The sequence below is a fragment of the Falco rusticolus genome, chromosome 2 (genome assembly GCF_015220075.1).
Source record: "Falco rusticolus isolate bFalRus1 chromosome 2, bFalRus1.pri, whole genome shotgun sequence".
NCBI classification, from domain to species: Eukaryota; Metazoa; Chordata; class Aves; order Falconiformes; family Falconidae; genus Falco; species Falco rusticolus.
In genome coordinates this window covers 66,045,574-66,063,778 of record NC_051188.1, presented here as the reverse complement: position 1 = coordinate 66,063,778, position 18,205 = coordinate 66,045,574, and the positions used below count along the sequence as shown (strand labels likewise).

The 18,205-nt window shown below is 40.1% G+C and overlaps 1 protein-coding gene across 6 annotated transcripts in view; it reads left to right on the top strand.

Annotated features, from left to right (window-relative positions):
• The window catches only part of LIMS1 (LIM zinc finger domain containing 1), a 76,392-nt gene extending 58,942 nt beyond the window's left edge, over positions 1–17,450 (top strand). For 4 of the 6 annotated variants that reach the window (XM_037377391.1, XM_037377392.1, XM_037377389.1 and 1 more), the window contains exons 3-11: positions 5,847–5,913; positions 7,928–8,048; positions 8,915–9,064; positions 10,252–10,402; positions 11,237–11,329; positions 12,731–12,779; positions 15,036–15,111; positions 15,360–15,551; positions 15,940–17,450. In XM_037377391.1, the coding sequence (XP_037233288.1) occupies positions 5,847–5,913; positions 7,928–8,048; positions 8,915–9,064; positions 10,252–10,402; positions 11,237–11,329; positions 12,731–12,779; positions 15,036–15,111; positions 15,360–15,507 (855 nt within the window). In that variant the 3' untranslated portion in view covers positions 15,508–15,551; positions 15,940–17,450. The remainder of the gene's footprint in view (positions 1–5,846; positions 5,914–7,927; positions 8,049–8,914; positions 9,065–10,251; positions 10,403–11,236; positions 11,330–12,730; positions 12,780–15,035; positions 15,112–15,359; positions 15,552–15,939) is intronic. The other 2 variants (XM_037377390.1, XM_037377395.1) reach the window with 1 other exon arrangement.
• The last annotated feature ends 755 nt before the right edge of the window (positions 17,451–18,205 follow it).

Below are 18,205 nucleotides of genomic sequence, written 5' to 3'. Positions count from 1 at the left end.
TTCATAAAATATTAAGTGATTGTTATAAGGAAGGGTAGATGAGGTAAGACGGGGAATTACTGTCTGAAGGATAAGGTAGCTTGTAGTCCAACTTACAGTAGCAGTTACAGGGTTTGTGTCATACTGTGATCTGAAAAGGAAGGAGAGCAATGTGTTAAAAACACAATGCTGTGTTCTCACATGTGTGCCATCCTTGTGGTAAGAGCAGAGCAGTTGCTCTTCCACAGTAATATTTCTGATTTTACAGAGCCACGTCGCATAGCGATGGGGAGAAGCTGAGGGAGGAGCATGGATTGGAAAAGACACTGGCAAAGGGGATTCCTGGGGTTTGCTTTCTCTCACCTTGTTTGAGGATCAAAAGACTTTTCGGTGCTGTAGGGGTAGGTTTGCACAAATTGTGGTAAATGAGCCACTAGTGTTCTATAAGACATCAAAAGGTGAGCTGCAAGGCAGGAGCAATTAAACAAAAACAAACCAAAACACCCTCTATATACTTACATGTTGCATTACAATTGTTAGTCTATACTGAGCTGCTGCCTGCTTGCTTGCATGGTAAGGAGTTAACCCTGACATGTTAAAATGTCAGGCGAACATAAAGCAATACGAATGTTTTAAAACTAAGATATTTGTAATGGTGTTATTAAAATTCTCTTAAAACAATAAAATGTATTTTCTCTAAATAATGAGTACTTTATTCATCCTTTTTCTGACTCAAAAAACAGGGAGACATTCCAGGGACCTCTTTCAGAAAGTTGAATGGTCCTTTGTTAAAGATAAAAGTTTGAGAAATCCTGCTCTAGGCAGCCTGTATCTCCTAGGTGATGGACAAGGACTGCGGTGGAAAAAAAGTCTTACTTTTGCACTTAGTCCAGGAACATTACCACCTCTCTGTTGCTCACGGGTGGCCACACCTGAGTCTCCTTGGCAGGAGCAAGTATCCTGGTGGTGTTTAGATATATTGGATGTAGGCATTTTGTTTCCTACTGCTACCTTGTTAATATTCATATTCATTATGGTTGTTTTTACTGCAAAGTGATGCTCCCTATTAAAGACAGTAAGTCAGAAGTGAGTGTCAGTACATTGTCCTGGGAATGAAAATAGCCCCATGTACTAAAACATAGAATAATAGAATCATTCAGGTTGGAAAAGACCTTTTAAGATACTGAGTCCAACCATTAACGTAGCACTGCCAAGTCCACAACTAAACCATGTCCCTAACTGCTACATCTACGCATCTTTTAACTACCTCCTGGGATGGTAACTCCACCACTTCCCTGGATAGCCTGTTCCAATGCTCGGTAACAGGTTTTGGTTAACATTGCTAGGGTTTTTTCAGGCTGAGTAGAAACATTTTTCTTGAGAGGTGTTACATAGAAAGTGGAAAGTTTCAGTTGAGAATAGACACTTTTTACCACAGCTATTATAAAGGTAAAGTAATTGTGCTGAGGATTAAATTAATACGTAAAGACTTGTGTGTGGCTTGAACTTCACATCACCCTTCTGCCACTGGCCCTTTTAGTGTCCACCACAAAATGTTGCAGTTTCTCTCCACACCAGTGAGTCTGTCTGCTGCTGTGGAAGAGAGGTACTTTTTGGTCTGTTTAAGCGGTCTGACAGCCTTCAGGTCACGGCTCATAAATCTTACCCAGCCTTCCTCCCCATCTATACTGGCTTGTCCTGGATGGCTTCTAGAGCATGGAGAGGTCAGCGGATATCCATGCCTTTGGGGCTGTTTCAACTGGGATTGAGAGCAATCTTTGGCAGGGCCGTCTCCCTCTGTCTCCACACCCTTTAGGGTGTCCATGACTGTCCCATGCTGCCAGAAAGACTCACTTAGCACTGAGGTGGCCAGTGAGATGATTGCAGTGGAAACTTCAACATGTTTTCCGGTGGTGTTGCTCAGGGAGAAGAGCAGACAAGGGCACAGCTTGCTCTTCTTTCATTTGGCACATCGATACTAGAGATGAGAATGTACTGGGGTGACAGCATTTTGGGGAGAGAGAGGGACAGCCCTGAGCAGGTGGAGGGTGGTCTTAGGCTGGCCAGTGCTCAGGAGATGGCTGACAGTGTTCTGAGGACTTGAGATGATCTGTATCATTGTCAAGGAAAAGTGACTGGAGAAGATGGGCGAAAAGTGTATCTTCCTCTGACCGGCTTCATGTGCTCTTTGAGAGGATGGGTGCATAGAGGATGGGGCTGGGCTCTTTTCAGTGGTGCCCAGTGACAGGACAAGGGGCAACGGGCACAAATTGCAACACAGGGAGTTCCACCTGAACGTGAGGAAAAACACCTTGAGGGTGACAGAGCCCTGGGACAGGCTGCCCAGAGGGGCTGTGCAGCCTCCTTCTCTGGGGACATTCAAACCCACCTGGACACGACTCTGTGCAACCTGCTGTGGGTGACCCTGCCGTAGCAGGGGCTTGGACTGGGTGATCTGCAGAGATGCCTTCCAACCCTGACCTTCCTGTGACTCTGTGTTTGGAGGTATGGCTGGGTAACATGTTTTTCTGAGCAGGTTCGCTGTGGGTAAACACAGGCATTGTGAGTTGCCCAGCATAAGGTTGTGTTTATTCTGTGCCTGGTTTAGCTAAGATAGTGTTTCTTAGAAATGATTTGCAGGTCTTAGCAATCGGGAAGTCAACTATTCTTCCCCTGCCTATTGCAAGCCTTGCAGAGTTCCTCCAGTTAGTCATTAAGCTGCTTATCACATTTGCTGTCAAATGCTGCCATGATAAGCTTTTACACTGTGTTCCATGGGTGGGAGCTGAACTGGTCAGGCCAATGCAGGTCTCGTGTACCGCAGGACGTGTCTCCAGGCTGCCTGCAAGGACCCTGAGCAGCACAGCTTGCTGTGGTCTGGCACCAGAGATGAGCTGCCTGCAGGCACAAGCAGCTTCACGCCAGAGCAGTGCCCATCCACAGCCTGGAGTCTGCACAGCATAGCAGGAATTTTGTTGATGTCTTTGTGAGCCTGTTAGAAATGGTAGTACGGATTTGTAACCAGCTAGTGTTGGCCTTGTTGCATAAGGGTGTAAGTGAGAGCTGTGTGCTTAATCCTGTACAGGAACTGTGGGTTTAGGACCTGCTAGGTTATATTTGTGTTCCAGTTTGCTCAATATCATCACATCAGTTTAGCATGTTTTCTTATGCGCTCAACCTAACCAGAAATTAGCAAAAGCATGTGCCAGCAGTTTTCCAACTCACCATGCTTTGCTGTCAGGTGTGAAGTGGTAGTAATTCTGGTCTGCTTTTACTCCACCATCTGGAAGCTATGTATTCCCTACAGCTGTTGTTGCAGAGTCTTGCAATAGGTAGCAGTGTACAGTCCTATACTGATAGCAGAACTTCAGTGGCAGTGTGCTCAGAAGGACAGATTGACACCACCGTAATCAGTCATTGAGCATTTCCTCCAACCCACATTACTCGTGGGTCCAAGGATGGCTCCTCCTTACTGAGGTTGCCCCATCTCCCACTGGGGACTGTGGGCACCTCACCTTCAGGCAGGGGAGGTTAGGAGAGATGAGTCCTACCCGTGGTCCAGCTGTTCGTTAAGAGCCTCTTGCTGGGTGCTTTCAGAAGCAGCCCGACCTGCTCTGCACTGTTCTGAGGTGGGGGAGATGGAAGGGCTTAGGGCAGTGCATCCCACAACAGAAGAAATGCAGCAGAATCCTTATGGATTACTCACAAGAGCCATAATTGGGGGAATCTGTATCTATTATTGTTGTTATTATTATCTCAAATAATAAAATGAAATAGCATGTGACTTTTGTATCCTAAATGAGAGGGACTTCCTTTCAGTTTGGGTTTTTTTTCTAAGATGTTTGTAATATACTCTAGGAAGATTAAAAGGAAGGTGCAGCTGCAATGCGCTTGTCAGATTTGTTTCCATTCCAGTTGCACCTGGAGTGTTTTCTTAAAACGGGCTTTACCAGAAACTGCCTTGGAGAAAGGGTCTTTAAAGACTTGGGGTTTGTGCATGTCTTTCCACTAAGTTAGCTAACCCTGGAGATCAGCTGGAGGTTATGTCATGGTGAAATGTTCTATGCAGAGCCATTTAACTCATGGCCGTCCAGCATACAACAGTCAAATTACCTTGCTTTTAAAATGTACTGTGGGATTTGTTACAGAAGGTCAAGGCTTCCTCCAATGGATGAACTGCTGGGTCATCCACAAAAAGAAGCACAAATGAGCCAAGAAGGCTGAAAATATAAATGAGACTGAATAGCAACCAACCTGTGTGATGCAAACCAGAAGGGAACAAAACCTGTTTGGTACACCTAGATCAACATGTGGTGGCTCTGAAATCCAAGCAAACCTAAGCATCTCCCATTGGATCACCTGTTTACACAAAACAGGAAGCTTTCGGATTTTTTTCAATTTAAAAAGGATTTTAACCAGCAGGAAGCAAGCACGATTCACGATGAACCAGTAATTTCCATTACTCTTTGAGAAAGTAATAGCCCTCTGTCTCTCAATTTTTTTTCTTTAAAAAAAGCTCCAATTAAGAACATCATCTGTTTTAGAGTATTACACTGGAAAAACACTTGATAAATTGCTAGCAGAGAATTCTGAAAAAGTCTGTATTGAGCACATGTCTTTCTGGTTTTAGCAAGGGCAATTCATGTTGGGCACAGGAATTAAGTTTCTGAGCTCAATTACGCAGTGACTTCTAGAGTGTTTCATTAGATCCCCATCCTGGCTGTTGCATGAGTAATTACTGTACTTATATTGTATTTGAACCTTGGAATTTCATAGTATAAAACAGGAAATCTTGAAGCACATTGCTGTATTTTCTGTCCATGCATCAAACTTAATTTGTGGGTCCTATTTTACACTATTGCTTTTTTTGTCTTAGACCCAGTAAAAAGAAAGGAGTGGGGTTTCCTGCTATCCCCCTTTTCCCACTGTTAAAAACTGAGACATTCAAATCCAAACATTTTATAGCATTCCTAATATTGTCTGTCTGGTTTTGACATGCTAGTTGGCATTTGTGTCTAGTAATGACGTGCCTGAAGGTATCTAAACATTTGCCTTCATTTCAGGACATACTTGCCTACATGTTTTTACATATTCTTTGGCTAAGTCACTAATGCAGTGTTGTAGAATTTTTTTTCTTTCTTTTTTTTTTTTTTTCTACCTGAGCTTGAACTGCATCTGAACTTCTCCTAACTGTGATAAAATTCAGATTCAAATCCCCTAAGATCGGTTCCCTGTTTCATCTGGTCTATGTAGTGAACTTTGTTCCTTAAAACTTGGAATTTATGATCTTAACGGTCTTTTCTAACCTAAATGATTCTATGGTTCTATGAAATAAGCATCACAATGCAAAAGCCTTATTTCCCTTCATGTTTGGGCTGTACTGCTCCATAAATTACAAAGATTTCTGTCCCTGGGTGCTGTTCCTCCCCCGGTACTTACTTCCTCTGGTATGCTGGGTCATTCTTGCAGGAAATGTAGAGTGGAGGAGGGATCAAATGGATCCAGGGAAAATGCTTCCCCCTGGGAAAGGTTTTTGTTAGCTAATTTCCTGCCTAGAATTTACTTAGTTGCATCAGTTTCAGCAGTCTGTCAACATTCAGATGTCTCTTGTGATGTAAATGCATGACAGAAAATGCCTTACAGTCTCAGCAGTATTAGAGGAATGATGTGCTGTTAATGCTACGTGCTAATTAGTAGCTGAATTAAGGTGGGTGGATTTAATGCCTAGCACATGGTCTGGTTTTTTTGTGCAGCCCCTCACATTTTACTATCTAATTGCATCTGGAAACAAACTGGTGTGTTACAGCATTTATGTTAAGGGCATGATCCTCGTCCCTCTAATGCTCAAGGTTTTTTTCCATTTGCAGTTTGAAGGGAGAAAGTACTGCGAACATGATTTTCAAATGCTTTTTGCCCCTTGCTGCCATCAATGTGGTAAGTCTTACATCGAGGTGAAACACTTCACACTGTTCACAAATGGGAACATCACTGGGGGAAGATGAGCAACCCTTGTATGTGTTCTCTGGGAGGTGGCACTGTGCATCTGGGTGTCTGAACTTCCAGAATGTACTAGACTTCAGAGAATCTGGGTAGCTGCCTTTCCTGAAGGTCATCAAACAATAGTATTAAAAAAAAAAAAAAAAGTTTGCATTATTTGAGTGAGTAGTTTAGCTGTTGATCCAATGATCCAATGAACAGACCATTCATGATTCCTGATTATATATATCAGTACATCTGCATGTGCTCGTATTTGGCCCTTCTCATGCAGCTGAAACCCTGCAACAAATCTTTATCATCTGCTTTGACTATTGTAACCCACTCATGCTGTCCTACTCCATACAAGAGGGGACAGTCTTCATCATCTAGTGTTATAATCAAATGATGGTCAGCTGGTCCCCTGTTGTATTTGTGAAACAAATATCTTTAAGGCTTCAGCGTCTAATGTCCACCAAACATCACGCTGAGGGCTGCTTTTTATTTGCCACTGCTGATGTAAATGCTTGGGTGTCTGATGTGCAGTAATCATTTGCATGGGTTTTTTTCCCCCTGTGTGTGACACATCATGCTCGGGCAGGACTGGGAAGTCATTACTTGGCTATTGCTTAAACTGGTCTGGAAGCTCTCGTATTTCTGTAGCACCTCGACAAGTTGCTATGGTTTTCAATTTGATCAGTGAGGCTTTTCCTCATGTGGAGGGAGGGACTGAACACTGAGGGAGAGAGAAGCAGATGTTATGGACCTTTGAATTCAAGGCTGCAGATGTGAACAAGCAGGGGAAGAGGAAGGAATGGGTCCGTGGCCGTTTCTGAGGAGCTATGTTGCCTGGGTAGGATTTCTCCTACCCAGCTGGCATAGCTCCCACTTCTGCCCTGGCTGCTTGTAGTGCCAGCTCCCTCAAAACCTCATCAAGGTCCTGTGCAGAGCTGGGCTTTGTCACTGCCTGGATTTAGTAAGCACAGCCAGAATCGATGGGGCTGTTGTCAGCGATGTGGCCTCGAGCATTCCTGACATTTCTGGAGTCCATTGGGTTTTGTTCTTGAAAAGCTATGACTTCATGGGAACACCAGTTATTGTCTGCACTGGTTACCTGCCCGACCGCTCTCCTTTGGCAGCTGTTGGAGTTGTACATTCTCCAAAGCCAGGACTCAGCCCCTCACGGCACCGGGAAGCTGAGCTTCCAGCACATTTGAAGCAGAGCCTTTGCACTGCTCAGGGGCCTTGGCCACAACGTCCGCATAGAGAACAACTAAACCGTGTGTGTGCTGGACGCTCCGCTGCCTGCCCCGCACAGTCACACCATGCATGCAGTAGTTCTCCTGCTTTTTTTTTAATGACTCACAGGACAGGACCGCTTGTGGTAGGTCAGAAGTTGTGTGCGTTGGACTGACTGACCTGCTGCTTCACTGCAGCTTTGTGTTCTGACTCCACGGGAGGGTTTTTTTAGGAGGTCCACAGCCACGCAAGCTCAGTTCTGCGTGCTTTGAATATAGAGCCCCTTCAAGGCTTGGTCCTAGTGGAGTAGAAACCACTACTGTGTACATTGCAAAATAAAATTGTCATCTTAAAGAAAAGGAGGAGAAAGATGATTAGGACACAAGAAAGCTGTATTAAATAAACAGCTTGAGAACAGAGAAGTAAAACCAGGGAGGGGACTTAAAAAGGATGGTTACAGAGAGAAGGTGGACTGTGTATCTAGAAGGGCTTGTATGTAAAGAACAGAAGGTCCTCCACTAGCAAGGACATTTTCTCCTGACCCCTAGCAAAAAAAACCTGAAACAAACCCACATTCCAGAGTTTAGAACCAGAGCAGTGATACTGAAAGCCATGTATCATGCCAGATTTGGGGGGGAGAGAGAGGATGATGATGTCATTGTAGCAATTTGGTTGTGGGTTGCTTTTAACTTTGCCTAGCATGGTATTTTACATCCTGGTGCTGTGTTTCTTACAGGTGAGTTCATTATTGGTCGTGTTATTAAAGCTATGAACAATAGCTGGCATCCAGAGTGCTTCTGCTGTGATATCTGCCAACAAGTACTGGCTGATATTGGATTTGTCAAGAATGCTGGCAGGTAGGTCTTCACCCTTCGGTTAACTGATCATGAATAAAATGAACTAAGAGGGGGTACTGAGAGGTTTTGGTTCCTGAAGTTTTCCAGCTGAGGTGGAACAACTGAAGCACCTTCTGTAGTGAAAAGGTCTAAGAGTGCATCACAAAACGAAGAATGAGTATTTTAAACATACACTTAATATAATTATTATAATTATTTTATATTATTCTATGTAATTATAATATAATTAATATATTAACAGTTTACCTACTTCAACACCAGGTTTCTTGGTAAACATGTTCTCTACCCGGTGACGTTTTGGGGCCATTGGAAAACATAATAGGAGAGAAAACATTCAGACACAGAAGCACTGTCTTAATTTTTTTAATAGAAATTTTTACTTTCTTTTTCCAACTTGGCTTTCCAATTTTGGTTTAATTTAGCACCTTATTTATTAATAAGTGCTTTAAGTTCAGTGGGATTCCTCACAGAGTAGGATATTTTTACCAGCTGTGATCAGAAGAATGTTTTACAAGTGGATTCTATGGCCATTGGCTCCATATGTATAATATGATATACAGTGTTACCTGCAGAATTAGGACCTGTGTGCTCGTCCAGCTTCTAAACTGAATTTCTAAGATTTTGGGAGTAAAACACAGCTTAAGCTCAAATAAGCTGAAGAAACAATACTGCTGTGGTGACAGAAAATAAAATTATCATCCTGCCTCTTCTAATCTTGGGTTGCCTAGCAAGGAAATTGTTTTAAAGACTTACTTTCCGTCCAAATAGGGCTCATTGAAATGAGGTTCTAATAGATTTTTTGGTTTATATTTTGCACTGTGGTACCTGATACCAGTACTTACCTCTCTTTTTTTATGCTGTTTCAGACATCTCTGCCGTCCTTGCCATAACAGGGAAAAAGCCAGAGGCCTGGGAAAGTACATTTGCCAGAAGTGTCATGCCATTATTGATGAACAGCCTCTCATATTCAAAAATGATCCTTATCACCCTGATCATTTCAACTGTGCAAACTGCGGGTAACTTGAGTTCTGCAAAGGAAAACAGGAAAATGCTGGGTTTATTTGTTTCATCAATTTACATCTTAAAATGAAAACCCGTCCTGTACAGCTGGCAAGACGGGTGGGGTTTTAGGTGCCGTGCAGCCAGATGTGTGTTACTGCTTTTGGGATGGTTTGAGTTCAAACAGCAGCTGACCTGTTGGGGAGTAAAGATTGGGCTCTGCAGGACAAGATGGTACCTTACAAAATATCAAGTATGGACCCAGATAACAGTTTCTGTAGCAGTGAAATGATACTTTGTTATTCTGCTACTAGAGGAAGAAAAATGGTCCTCCTTGGCTGCTTGAGCTACCTTCTTGCCTATGTTACTTCTTTTTAGTTGAGTGGCATGCAAAAAGAGACTGTTCTCTCCTTCTGAAGCCTATGTTTTTTCTTAGCAGCTTTCTCCCACCTCATTTTGTCAGCTTCTGCAACTACAGTACATGAAGCTGCACATTTCTACATCCTGCACGGATGCACAGAACATGAATCATTGTAGGATATAGTGTGGATTCTTAGTTTTTTATTTCTGGTGCAAAGGAAGCTACCATTTCAGAGCCGTAACAAACGCTGATTTGAATAACAACATGTAATGTTATGTCAGCGGCAACCAGTTAAAAGTATTAGTGAGTGCAGTCATTTTTAAAGTTTAGCTGGTCTCAGTATTTTAGCCATGCAAAAAAAAAGTAGAGTATGTGAGATTCCTCAGTTGGCAGTGAATAAACATAGCTAGCTCCTGTGAGTCCATAGTTTTCTTTCTCTGAAGTTTGGTACAACAAGGAAAATGTACCTAGACGTAGAGGACTACGTTTTAGTTTCAGTCATGCAAATCTAAAATAAACTGGTGATGTGAGTGCCAGAATATAAACCAAATATGTCTAGAGCTTGCATACAGTCATTCGTGCTACGTAACCAGAACGCAGAATGACAATAGCTCAGTAGCTGTTTTCAGAGGGACTTAGTGCATCTTGCTTAGCAGCCTGTTCTCAGTTCACTGTGATCAGATATGTTGAACTATGTCATATTTGATGCAGCTACATTACTGCAGTACAAATGCAATTTCTAAAATAAATGCCAAAAAATATTTTTTTCTTTTCAGAAACTCTCAAGAGTTGACATTATTCAGTGCCTTTATTCATGCTCTCAATTCATTAACTTCTGAACAGGAAGGAACTTACTGCTGATGCTCGTGAGTTGAAGGGAGAATTATACTGCTTACCCTGCCATGACAAAATGGGTGTCCCCATCTGTGGGGCATGTAGAAGACCAATTGAAGGCCGTGTGGTGAATGCTATGGGCAAACAATGGCATGTGGAGGTAAAATCAGATGAAACATATTGCCTTATACAGATGTAAACATTAACATACTTGTCTGTGATTTTGTTGATCAATTTCAATGAAAGGATTAGCAAAGTATGCTTTTTTTATTAAATCATTAAATATCTTCTGCTAATCCTGTCTTCAACCTTATTGTGACTGGTCTTCCACTGTGAAATAGGAGTTACATCTTACCTTACAGAGAGCTTTGACTGTGAAACTAAGATCAGTAATCAAAGGAGGCACTGTGAGGTCCTTACAAAATAAGATTTCAGAGTGCAAAGCAGTACCTCTGGAAAGGCAGTAAAATTCAGTGGCAACCATAATGTTACTGAGCATCGTAATACCCTTAGGTCTTCCGAAGTCACCTGCCGTGTAAATCTCTCTAAAGCACTTTGTGTGAGAGTTCATATTTGAAGGCCACGTGCAAGATGTAGTTCCACATCTTCCATTTAAGTTAGAAAGATAAACAGTTTATTCCTCCTGTTGTTCTGAAAATCTCTTCCAGCAAATGCTTTCTTCACAAGAGTATAATAATGGTGCAGATTACTTAATATCTCTTCACTCTGATCATTGATAACATATGAGAATCAATTCATTTGTTTTGGGGTGGGGGTGGTAACTTTTGGATCGAAATGTTGAAGACATTAAAAGGAACATTATTTTATGGTCTAAATGTAGAAACAAAATAGTTTTAACTCTCCTTTTCAAGATGGCAGAGCTATCTCAGTAGACTTCAGTCATGTTCAGTACTGGGTTTGGTTGGTTTGCTTTCCAGAAAAAATGCCATTACTTCCAAATAATCCAAAACAATGTATGTAAATTTTTTTGTAGCATTTTGTTTGTGCAAAATGTGAAAAGCCATTCCTGGGTCATCGCCATTACGAGAGAAAAGGCTTGGCGTATTGTGAAACCCACTACAATCAGGTAAGGTTGCATATTTTTAAAAATTGAGTTGATTGGTAAACTCATTAATTGGTTTTATTAGATAGAGATGGAAAACCGTGAATGTTCTTCTGTTTTTTTACAGGCACCTGTGGGTGTAATGTCAGTTAGCAGATGTTCTGTTGCAGTTAATTTGTATAGGTTTCTCCATGCATTGGTCTGGTATTGAGAAAGAAAACTGCAGGTATTTCACAAAGGCTAGCCAGGACAATCACTATTGAGTTGTTCTTCGAGCTTAGTGGTACTTAAATAGAGCTGTTATTTACATGTCTGTGAGACCAGAGCAGCTAATGACACCCAGTCATTCCCAAGAAGCTTAAGATTTGCCACTCAGTAGCTGCAGTTTAGGAGGAGGCCCTAGCGAGTAGCATGTTTTTTTCTACAGCTGCTACTCCAGGATGACCGTCACCATCCAGCTCATTCATTAGGTTGCTGAAGACTGCAAACACCAAATTTGTCAGAGGACACCACCTAGTGACCACTTGCATTTATGTAGGAGTTCTATGTCTTGGTACCATCATCTCTGTCCAGACCCCCTTGATTGCGTAGTCCAGCACCATGATGCGTAGACTTTTTTTATTTGGAAGCCATCTGCATAGTGTCACGTCCACCTCTTCCCTTAAATAAATACAAGAGTAAGGGTTACATTTGGGAGTTGTAAGGCATCTGCTAATTACAGATGGACTCTTTAATTTCTCAGTGATGAAGGGTAGATGATTGAAATGTTGCTGGCATACTTGTGGACAATAAATGCCATGACATTAGTAGCAATAGTGTTGCAGCCGTGATGGGGCAAGCACATATACCAAACGAGCTGTATCTAGAGTAGATGTCTTTTACTAGGTTAACTACTACAGTTAGAAAAAATACGTGACATTTTTGGCACCTCTGAGTTGTTATATCATGGACAAATGTTAAGCCTGGAAATAGAATGAATAATTTTTGGCCTCCGTTTTCCTTTTTTTTTTTTTTTTCTCCAATAAAATAACATTTCTTACAGTTTTTGCCAGAAAGAGCAATATATTGTTCTAGTCATGCATGTAAGTCTAAATGTTAAATTGGCTGATTAGTAATGATGTGTATGTGACACCAACTGCTGTATGTCAACTGTATTTCAAATTCAAAACAAAATCATATTTACAGAGGATCAAACAGGTAAACAAATGTTTTCATCTTTAATATTATAAAGACTTCTTGTGATGAGATGATGCAAAACATACTTGGAAAACCAAACCAGACTTGCCATCAATCTCTTTATTTTACTAAAATAAATAGGAAAGCTACTGTGCCCATCAGCTTAAATACAGTTATTTTGTTAGTCTGAAAAGTTACCCTTGGTAAAGTAATTACATTAAAAATTTGTTACTTTTCTTTCTTCTTCAGCTATTTGGTGATGTTTGTTTCCATTGCAATCGTGTAATTGAGGGAGATGGTAAGCACTTTTCTATTTCCTTAATGTTACTTTCTGATGAAAGATCTCTTTAAAAGTGGAAGTAAGGGAGAAAGGAGCCCCCTGTTGAATCCTTGATTGTTCTCCTTAAAACAAAACCAGCCATTCTCTTGATCAGAAAATTAGGTTAGAGCTGATTAGTCAGAGACCAAATGGCAAGTAAACCTTACAGCAAGTGTTTTATGGTGGTAGAAGACCACCCAGTTGCTGAAGAGACCTGTGGTCAACTGGAAACCCCCTAGTGATGTTCAAAGGCCAGGGATGCTGGGAGATGCACAGAAGGAGCTTCCTGCCCCACCAGCTTCAAAAAGAACACATGCAAGGGTGAGAATGACTGCACAGGCATCTCCTTAAATGAATTTAGGGATCATGAACCAAGAACCAAATTTGAAAAAGTATTTAGATATTGAAAGACATGGGTGGGCACTCTTAAGGTTTTGTTGTTTTTTTTTAAAGTGCCTAGTTCCCATTATGTCAGTTTGGTTCCTAGAGATATTTACCCATCTATTGCAGGCACCTGTGTTTTGAAAATCTAGGCTGATGATAATGTCACAAAACCAGGAAAGATCATACTTGGATAGATGTGTCCTGCAAAGGCAGAACTGGAAGCAAGTGGTTTAAGTTTGTTTGGGTTTTTATTGCTTGGTTGTTGGTTTGGGGGTTTTGTTTGGGTTTTTGATTTTTTTTCTTTGGGGGGCAGTTGAGTTGGTGGGGGTTTTTCTGACAACCAGCTATGATAAAATGCCAAAAGCAAATTATTCTGCCTGAAATAATGCAACATTATGTGCCTAGTTACCCCTGCCCAAAATAAATACTATAATACCAATGTTAGCCTCACCTAAGCCAAAGCCATTAGCAAAGTGGGCAAGGAAGAAGCCTCTAACATATAAAACCAGACATAAACTAGTCTATAGTCATGTAACTATAGGGTGAGACCTACATTCCAGAGATGTGCTTTCCCAACGTTTTCTGGACTGGACCATACCTGCAGAATGACAATCCAGAACGCTTTAGAGGAAACTGTGTCCTCCTCTTCAGCAATATTCTGCTAGAATGAGTAGAACTGGAACTTGAGGTGAATTAATAAATTCAGCTTTGTCTGATAACTACATCTCTGTATGTTCTGACCTTTCACCATACAATCTGACACCCATGTTGTTTGTTTTGGTCTCTGAACTGAACAGAATATAGTGTAATACAGTAATTTCTTTATTTTCAATGTACATCTTCAGTTGCATTTCTTCTTTTGTTTATGCACACAAATTTGACACTGCCATCACAAATTACGAGTATCCAATATTGTTCTCTCTCTGTCTGATGAAACAAACTTCTGTGGCAGGAGTTTTTCAGGAGAGTGTCTATTGACGGTATTACAGAGGTTGCTTGGGAACGAGGACTTTCATCTGACTGGTATTATTTTGACAAGCAGTGAATTAACTATGCATCTGTGGATGTGCGGACATTCTTGCCCCATAGTGCAGGAAAGAAGCTCTGCGTGACAATTCTCTGGTTCTGTTTGTTGTTGAAAAAATACAGGGGTTTATGAGAAAACCATTGTCCTGCATCCTCTAACTTAGATTAAGAAGAGAGGCAAATTTTGGCAGGAAAAACTGGGAAGGTATATTGAAAGAGAAGAAGAACAGAGAACAGACTGAGATAGTTACTTTCTCTCCAAAGCAAAGAATAAAAATACATCCAAGTTTATCCTGATCAGGTAATTTATCCCATGAGTTCATAATGTTTTTTCACCTTGCTAGTGCTGATTTGCTGGCGATATCCTTACTGCTGGCTTCACATTGTTTTCTTTGGCTGGGCAAGTGCTGCTGGTGGTGATAGTGCAATCTGAACTGGGTCTGAGCAATGAAATGGAATGAAACATAAACACAATTTTGCTGGATTACTCTTCAGCTGAAGATGTTTCCCTGATTAAGTTGGAAACATGGCCTCATAGAACAGCTGCCTGAGGCCAGCATGCTATGAGATGAAGTGGAAGCAAGAAACAGGTGGCTGTTAAATGGGTCTTGTCTCAGAGACAGCTTCATCAATGCTTCACAGTCCTACTGCACTACACCCACATGTGCCTACCTAGTCTTGCCACATTATTGTTATGGTCCTTAATACTTGATACAAGAATCGAATGACTGTTCTTCATGCCTCACAAATGTGAGTTTAAAATTTTTACCTAGCTTTTTTGTTTCTGTAACACTAATGATTTGGTTTTTTCTCTCATCACCCCAGTTGTGTCTGCTCTGAATAAGGCATGGTGTGTGAACTGTTTTGCTTGTTCAACTTGCAACACTAAGTTAACACTCAAGTAAGTTTATCAATGTGTGATCCCTTTAAACCAGATCAGTGGTTATCTTCCATGTGTAGATGTTGCTACAGTGTAACTGCTATGGTATGAAAAACAAATAAGCAGCATTAAGAAATACATGCATATTTCTTCCTCTTGCTCCACTTACTAATTTACATCTCTTTCACCTGTCTGTTCAGGTCTTTCTTCAGTTAGTCTTCTTAACTCTTCTTTTCTGTCCTTTATTTTTTCTGTGTTTAACTCTAAAGGGATAAGTTTGTTGAAATTGACCTAAAACCTGTCTGCAAACACTGTTACGAGAAAATGCCAGATGAATTTAAGCGACGACTTGCCAAACGCGAACGTGAAGCAAGGGATAAAGAGAAGCAGAAAAAGAAAAAGCCAATCTGTTTGTAAACTTTTTTTCCTTCTCACCACCACCTCTACTCCTTTCTTCTTTGGTCAGTGCTAAGGATGCTTCTATTTTAAGTGTTTACATGAATTCATGGCAATCGAAAACAAAATACTTTTCACACAACTGCAACCTGAAATATTAATTTGTTATTCCATTATCTTAGGTTTAGTCTGTTTAGCTCTACAGTTAGGTTTGAAAGGCTTTTTAATTAACACGGTTAATAAATATGGACATTTGGGTACAAACTACATGACTTAACAGAGTATTGTAATTGCTGTCTATAGTGTATAATCTTGTAAAAGTAACTTAATAGATATGTATAAATTGCAGTTGTAATTTTTTTCCTGTGCATCTTTAATAGGATACTTTAAAAAATAGTATTTTCACTATCGCTGCTGCTAAAACTTTTTCTGGTTTTTGCTTTGTCATTTTAGGAATAAATTTGTTGAGTTTGATATGAAACCTGTCTGCAAAAAGTGCTATGAGAAGTTTCCTCTAGAGCTGAAGAAAAGACTGAAGAAACTAGCTGAAACTTTGGGAAGGAAGTAAAGACTTCATCAGCTCTCCCCTTCCTTTGTGAAAATCTTACGTATATTACTTGGGGGAGGAGGGCTGCTTTGAGGCTGCAGTCAGACAACAAATGATGATGTGTGCCATCTATCAAATCAAAATAACTTAAGATTCTCTGTTCTCCCTACACGTATGTTTATTTGTTGATAAACAGACCATAATTCCAAACTAAATTAAATACCAGCTGACAAAAAGGTTTCTGACCCTGATAATGCAGTTGGACTGATGCAGGTGGCCCATTCTGCACAGTAATCTCTGTGGAATTTTACAGCAAGAAAATTTGCTTGTGAATACCTGCAAAAACAAACTGCAAATTTGTCCAACTTTAGGGGCATGTATTTTCATCTATATTAATGGAAGTATTAACCTTCATATTAAGCATGCAGACAAAACTTGCCCAAGTCAAGTGACTTGGGCAAGAAAACAACATACTTTGCCTTGTGGAAAAATTCATGCTTGGATTTCAGGCCAAGTCATTTCATTAAGGAGCCTTGTCTTAGATGGTTTGAAAAGTATCAGATTTCTAAATACAGTCACAGTACAAATGACCTACTTCTGATAGATTATGCTTACATTATGAATCTTTGTACATCAGGCTTAGCATGAAATACTTATATATGTATTCCTATTGCAAGAAATGAGCATACTCAGAACTACTTGAAATTTGCTATATTCCACTCAAGATAACACATTAACTTTTATATATGCTTTTGCATTCTATTTACTTTTTGTGCCTTATTCTGCTGGACCATACATAACAGTGTTCCATTATATATATATATATATTTTTATTTTTTATTTCATATTTTTATGCAGAAACTATATATAAGGTATTTTCAAAGGATAACATACTTTGCCTTAATTAGACAGGATGCAAGAAGTACTTTATTTCAGATGTGCACACCTGAACATAATATTTAGCTTCTAGACTTCATTAATTTTGAGAACAATACTGAAAATATGTATTTCAATTAACTGGCAATATTACTTTTACACCTATGAGTGTAAATATACAGGGTTTGATCCTGCTAGGATCTACTTCTTTAGCCATCCTCAAGAACTGATGAGCTCACAAATCATCAGAATTCCTTAGAACATACATTTAATGTTTTATAGTATTGACTTCTGTCCATACAAATCTGTTTCATTTCTCCCTTTGTCATAGAAAATACAGTTACTTAGGACTTCTTGACGGTACTACATTATGAAGTTTGCAGACACTTTTTTTAATTTTTTTTTTATATTAGTGACTTAAACAGATTTTCTGTAATTAGATCATAGGAAGTAAAATTTTATTTCCTGTTTATGAAAAATTAGTTGCTTTAAAATGTCTGCTTTCCAGTGGCATCAATAAAGGCTATGTTATTACACCTTGTATCACCTCTCATTTAAATGAGTGCTTGAAAAGGGTGGGAAAGCAACTAGGCTCTCTTGGTTCCCTATGCTTTTATGGGTGACTGTATGTAAATACTTACTTATTATCTTGATTTAAAGGAGACATGCTTTTCCTAAATATCCCATTGTAGTTAGTTCTTAGGTTCATGAAAGAAACTGCAGTTTGTTTCATAAAGAACAGCTTGATTCTTCTGGATATTTTCTGAATTGGCATAGTAACTAGGTCTTCCTAAAGAAAATAATCTTGTCTGAGTTTAAAGCATATGCCTTCCTATCAATTTTTTCTCTTTTCCTTTCACTGTAATGAAACTGTCACCTCAAACTTCCAGTTCAGTGCTAGGTAGGGTATTTTTTTACTGTCTTATTCAATTAAATTTATTTATTTATTTCTTAAAAATAATTATTAATTATACTTAATAATTACTGAATGCAACGCTGCCTGTGTTCAAGACTAGAAAAGTTTAAAATCGTTTACATAACTAGCATGGTAGCCCTGTTGGCATTTTGGACTGTGCCATGGATTCAGTTAGACCACACTCAGCAACACTTCCTTTAAGTTGTAGTTCACTTCTAGGTTTTTCACATTACACTGACTGCGTGTCTTTTCCTTCAGTTCTTGTATGCACAGCCTTACTGCTCAAAGAGTCGGGAATGGTCCCTAACCCCGAGGCTAAATGGCAAGACATGGCTCACATCCGCATTGCTTGGGGTTACATCCATCTGCCACAGAGTGGC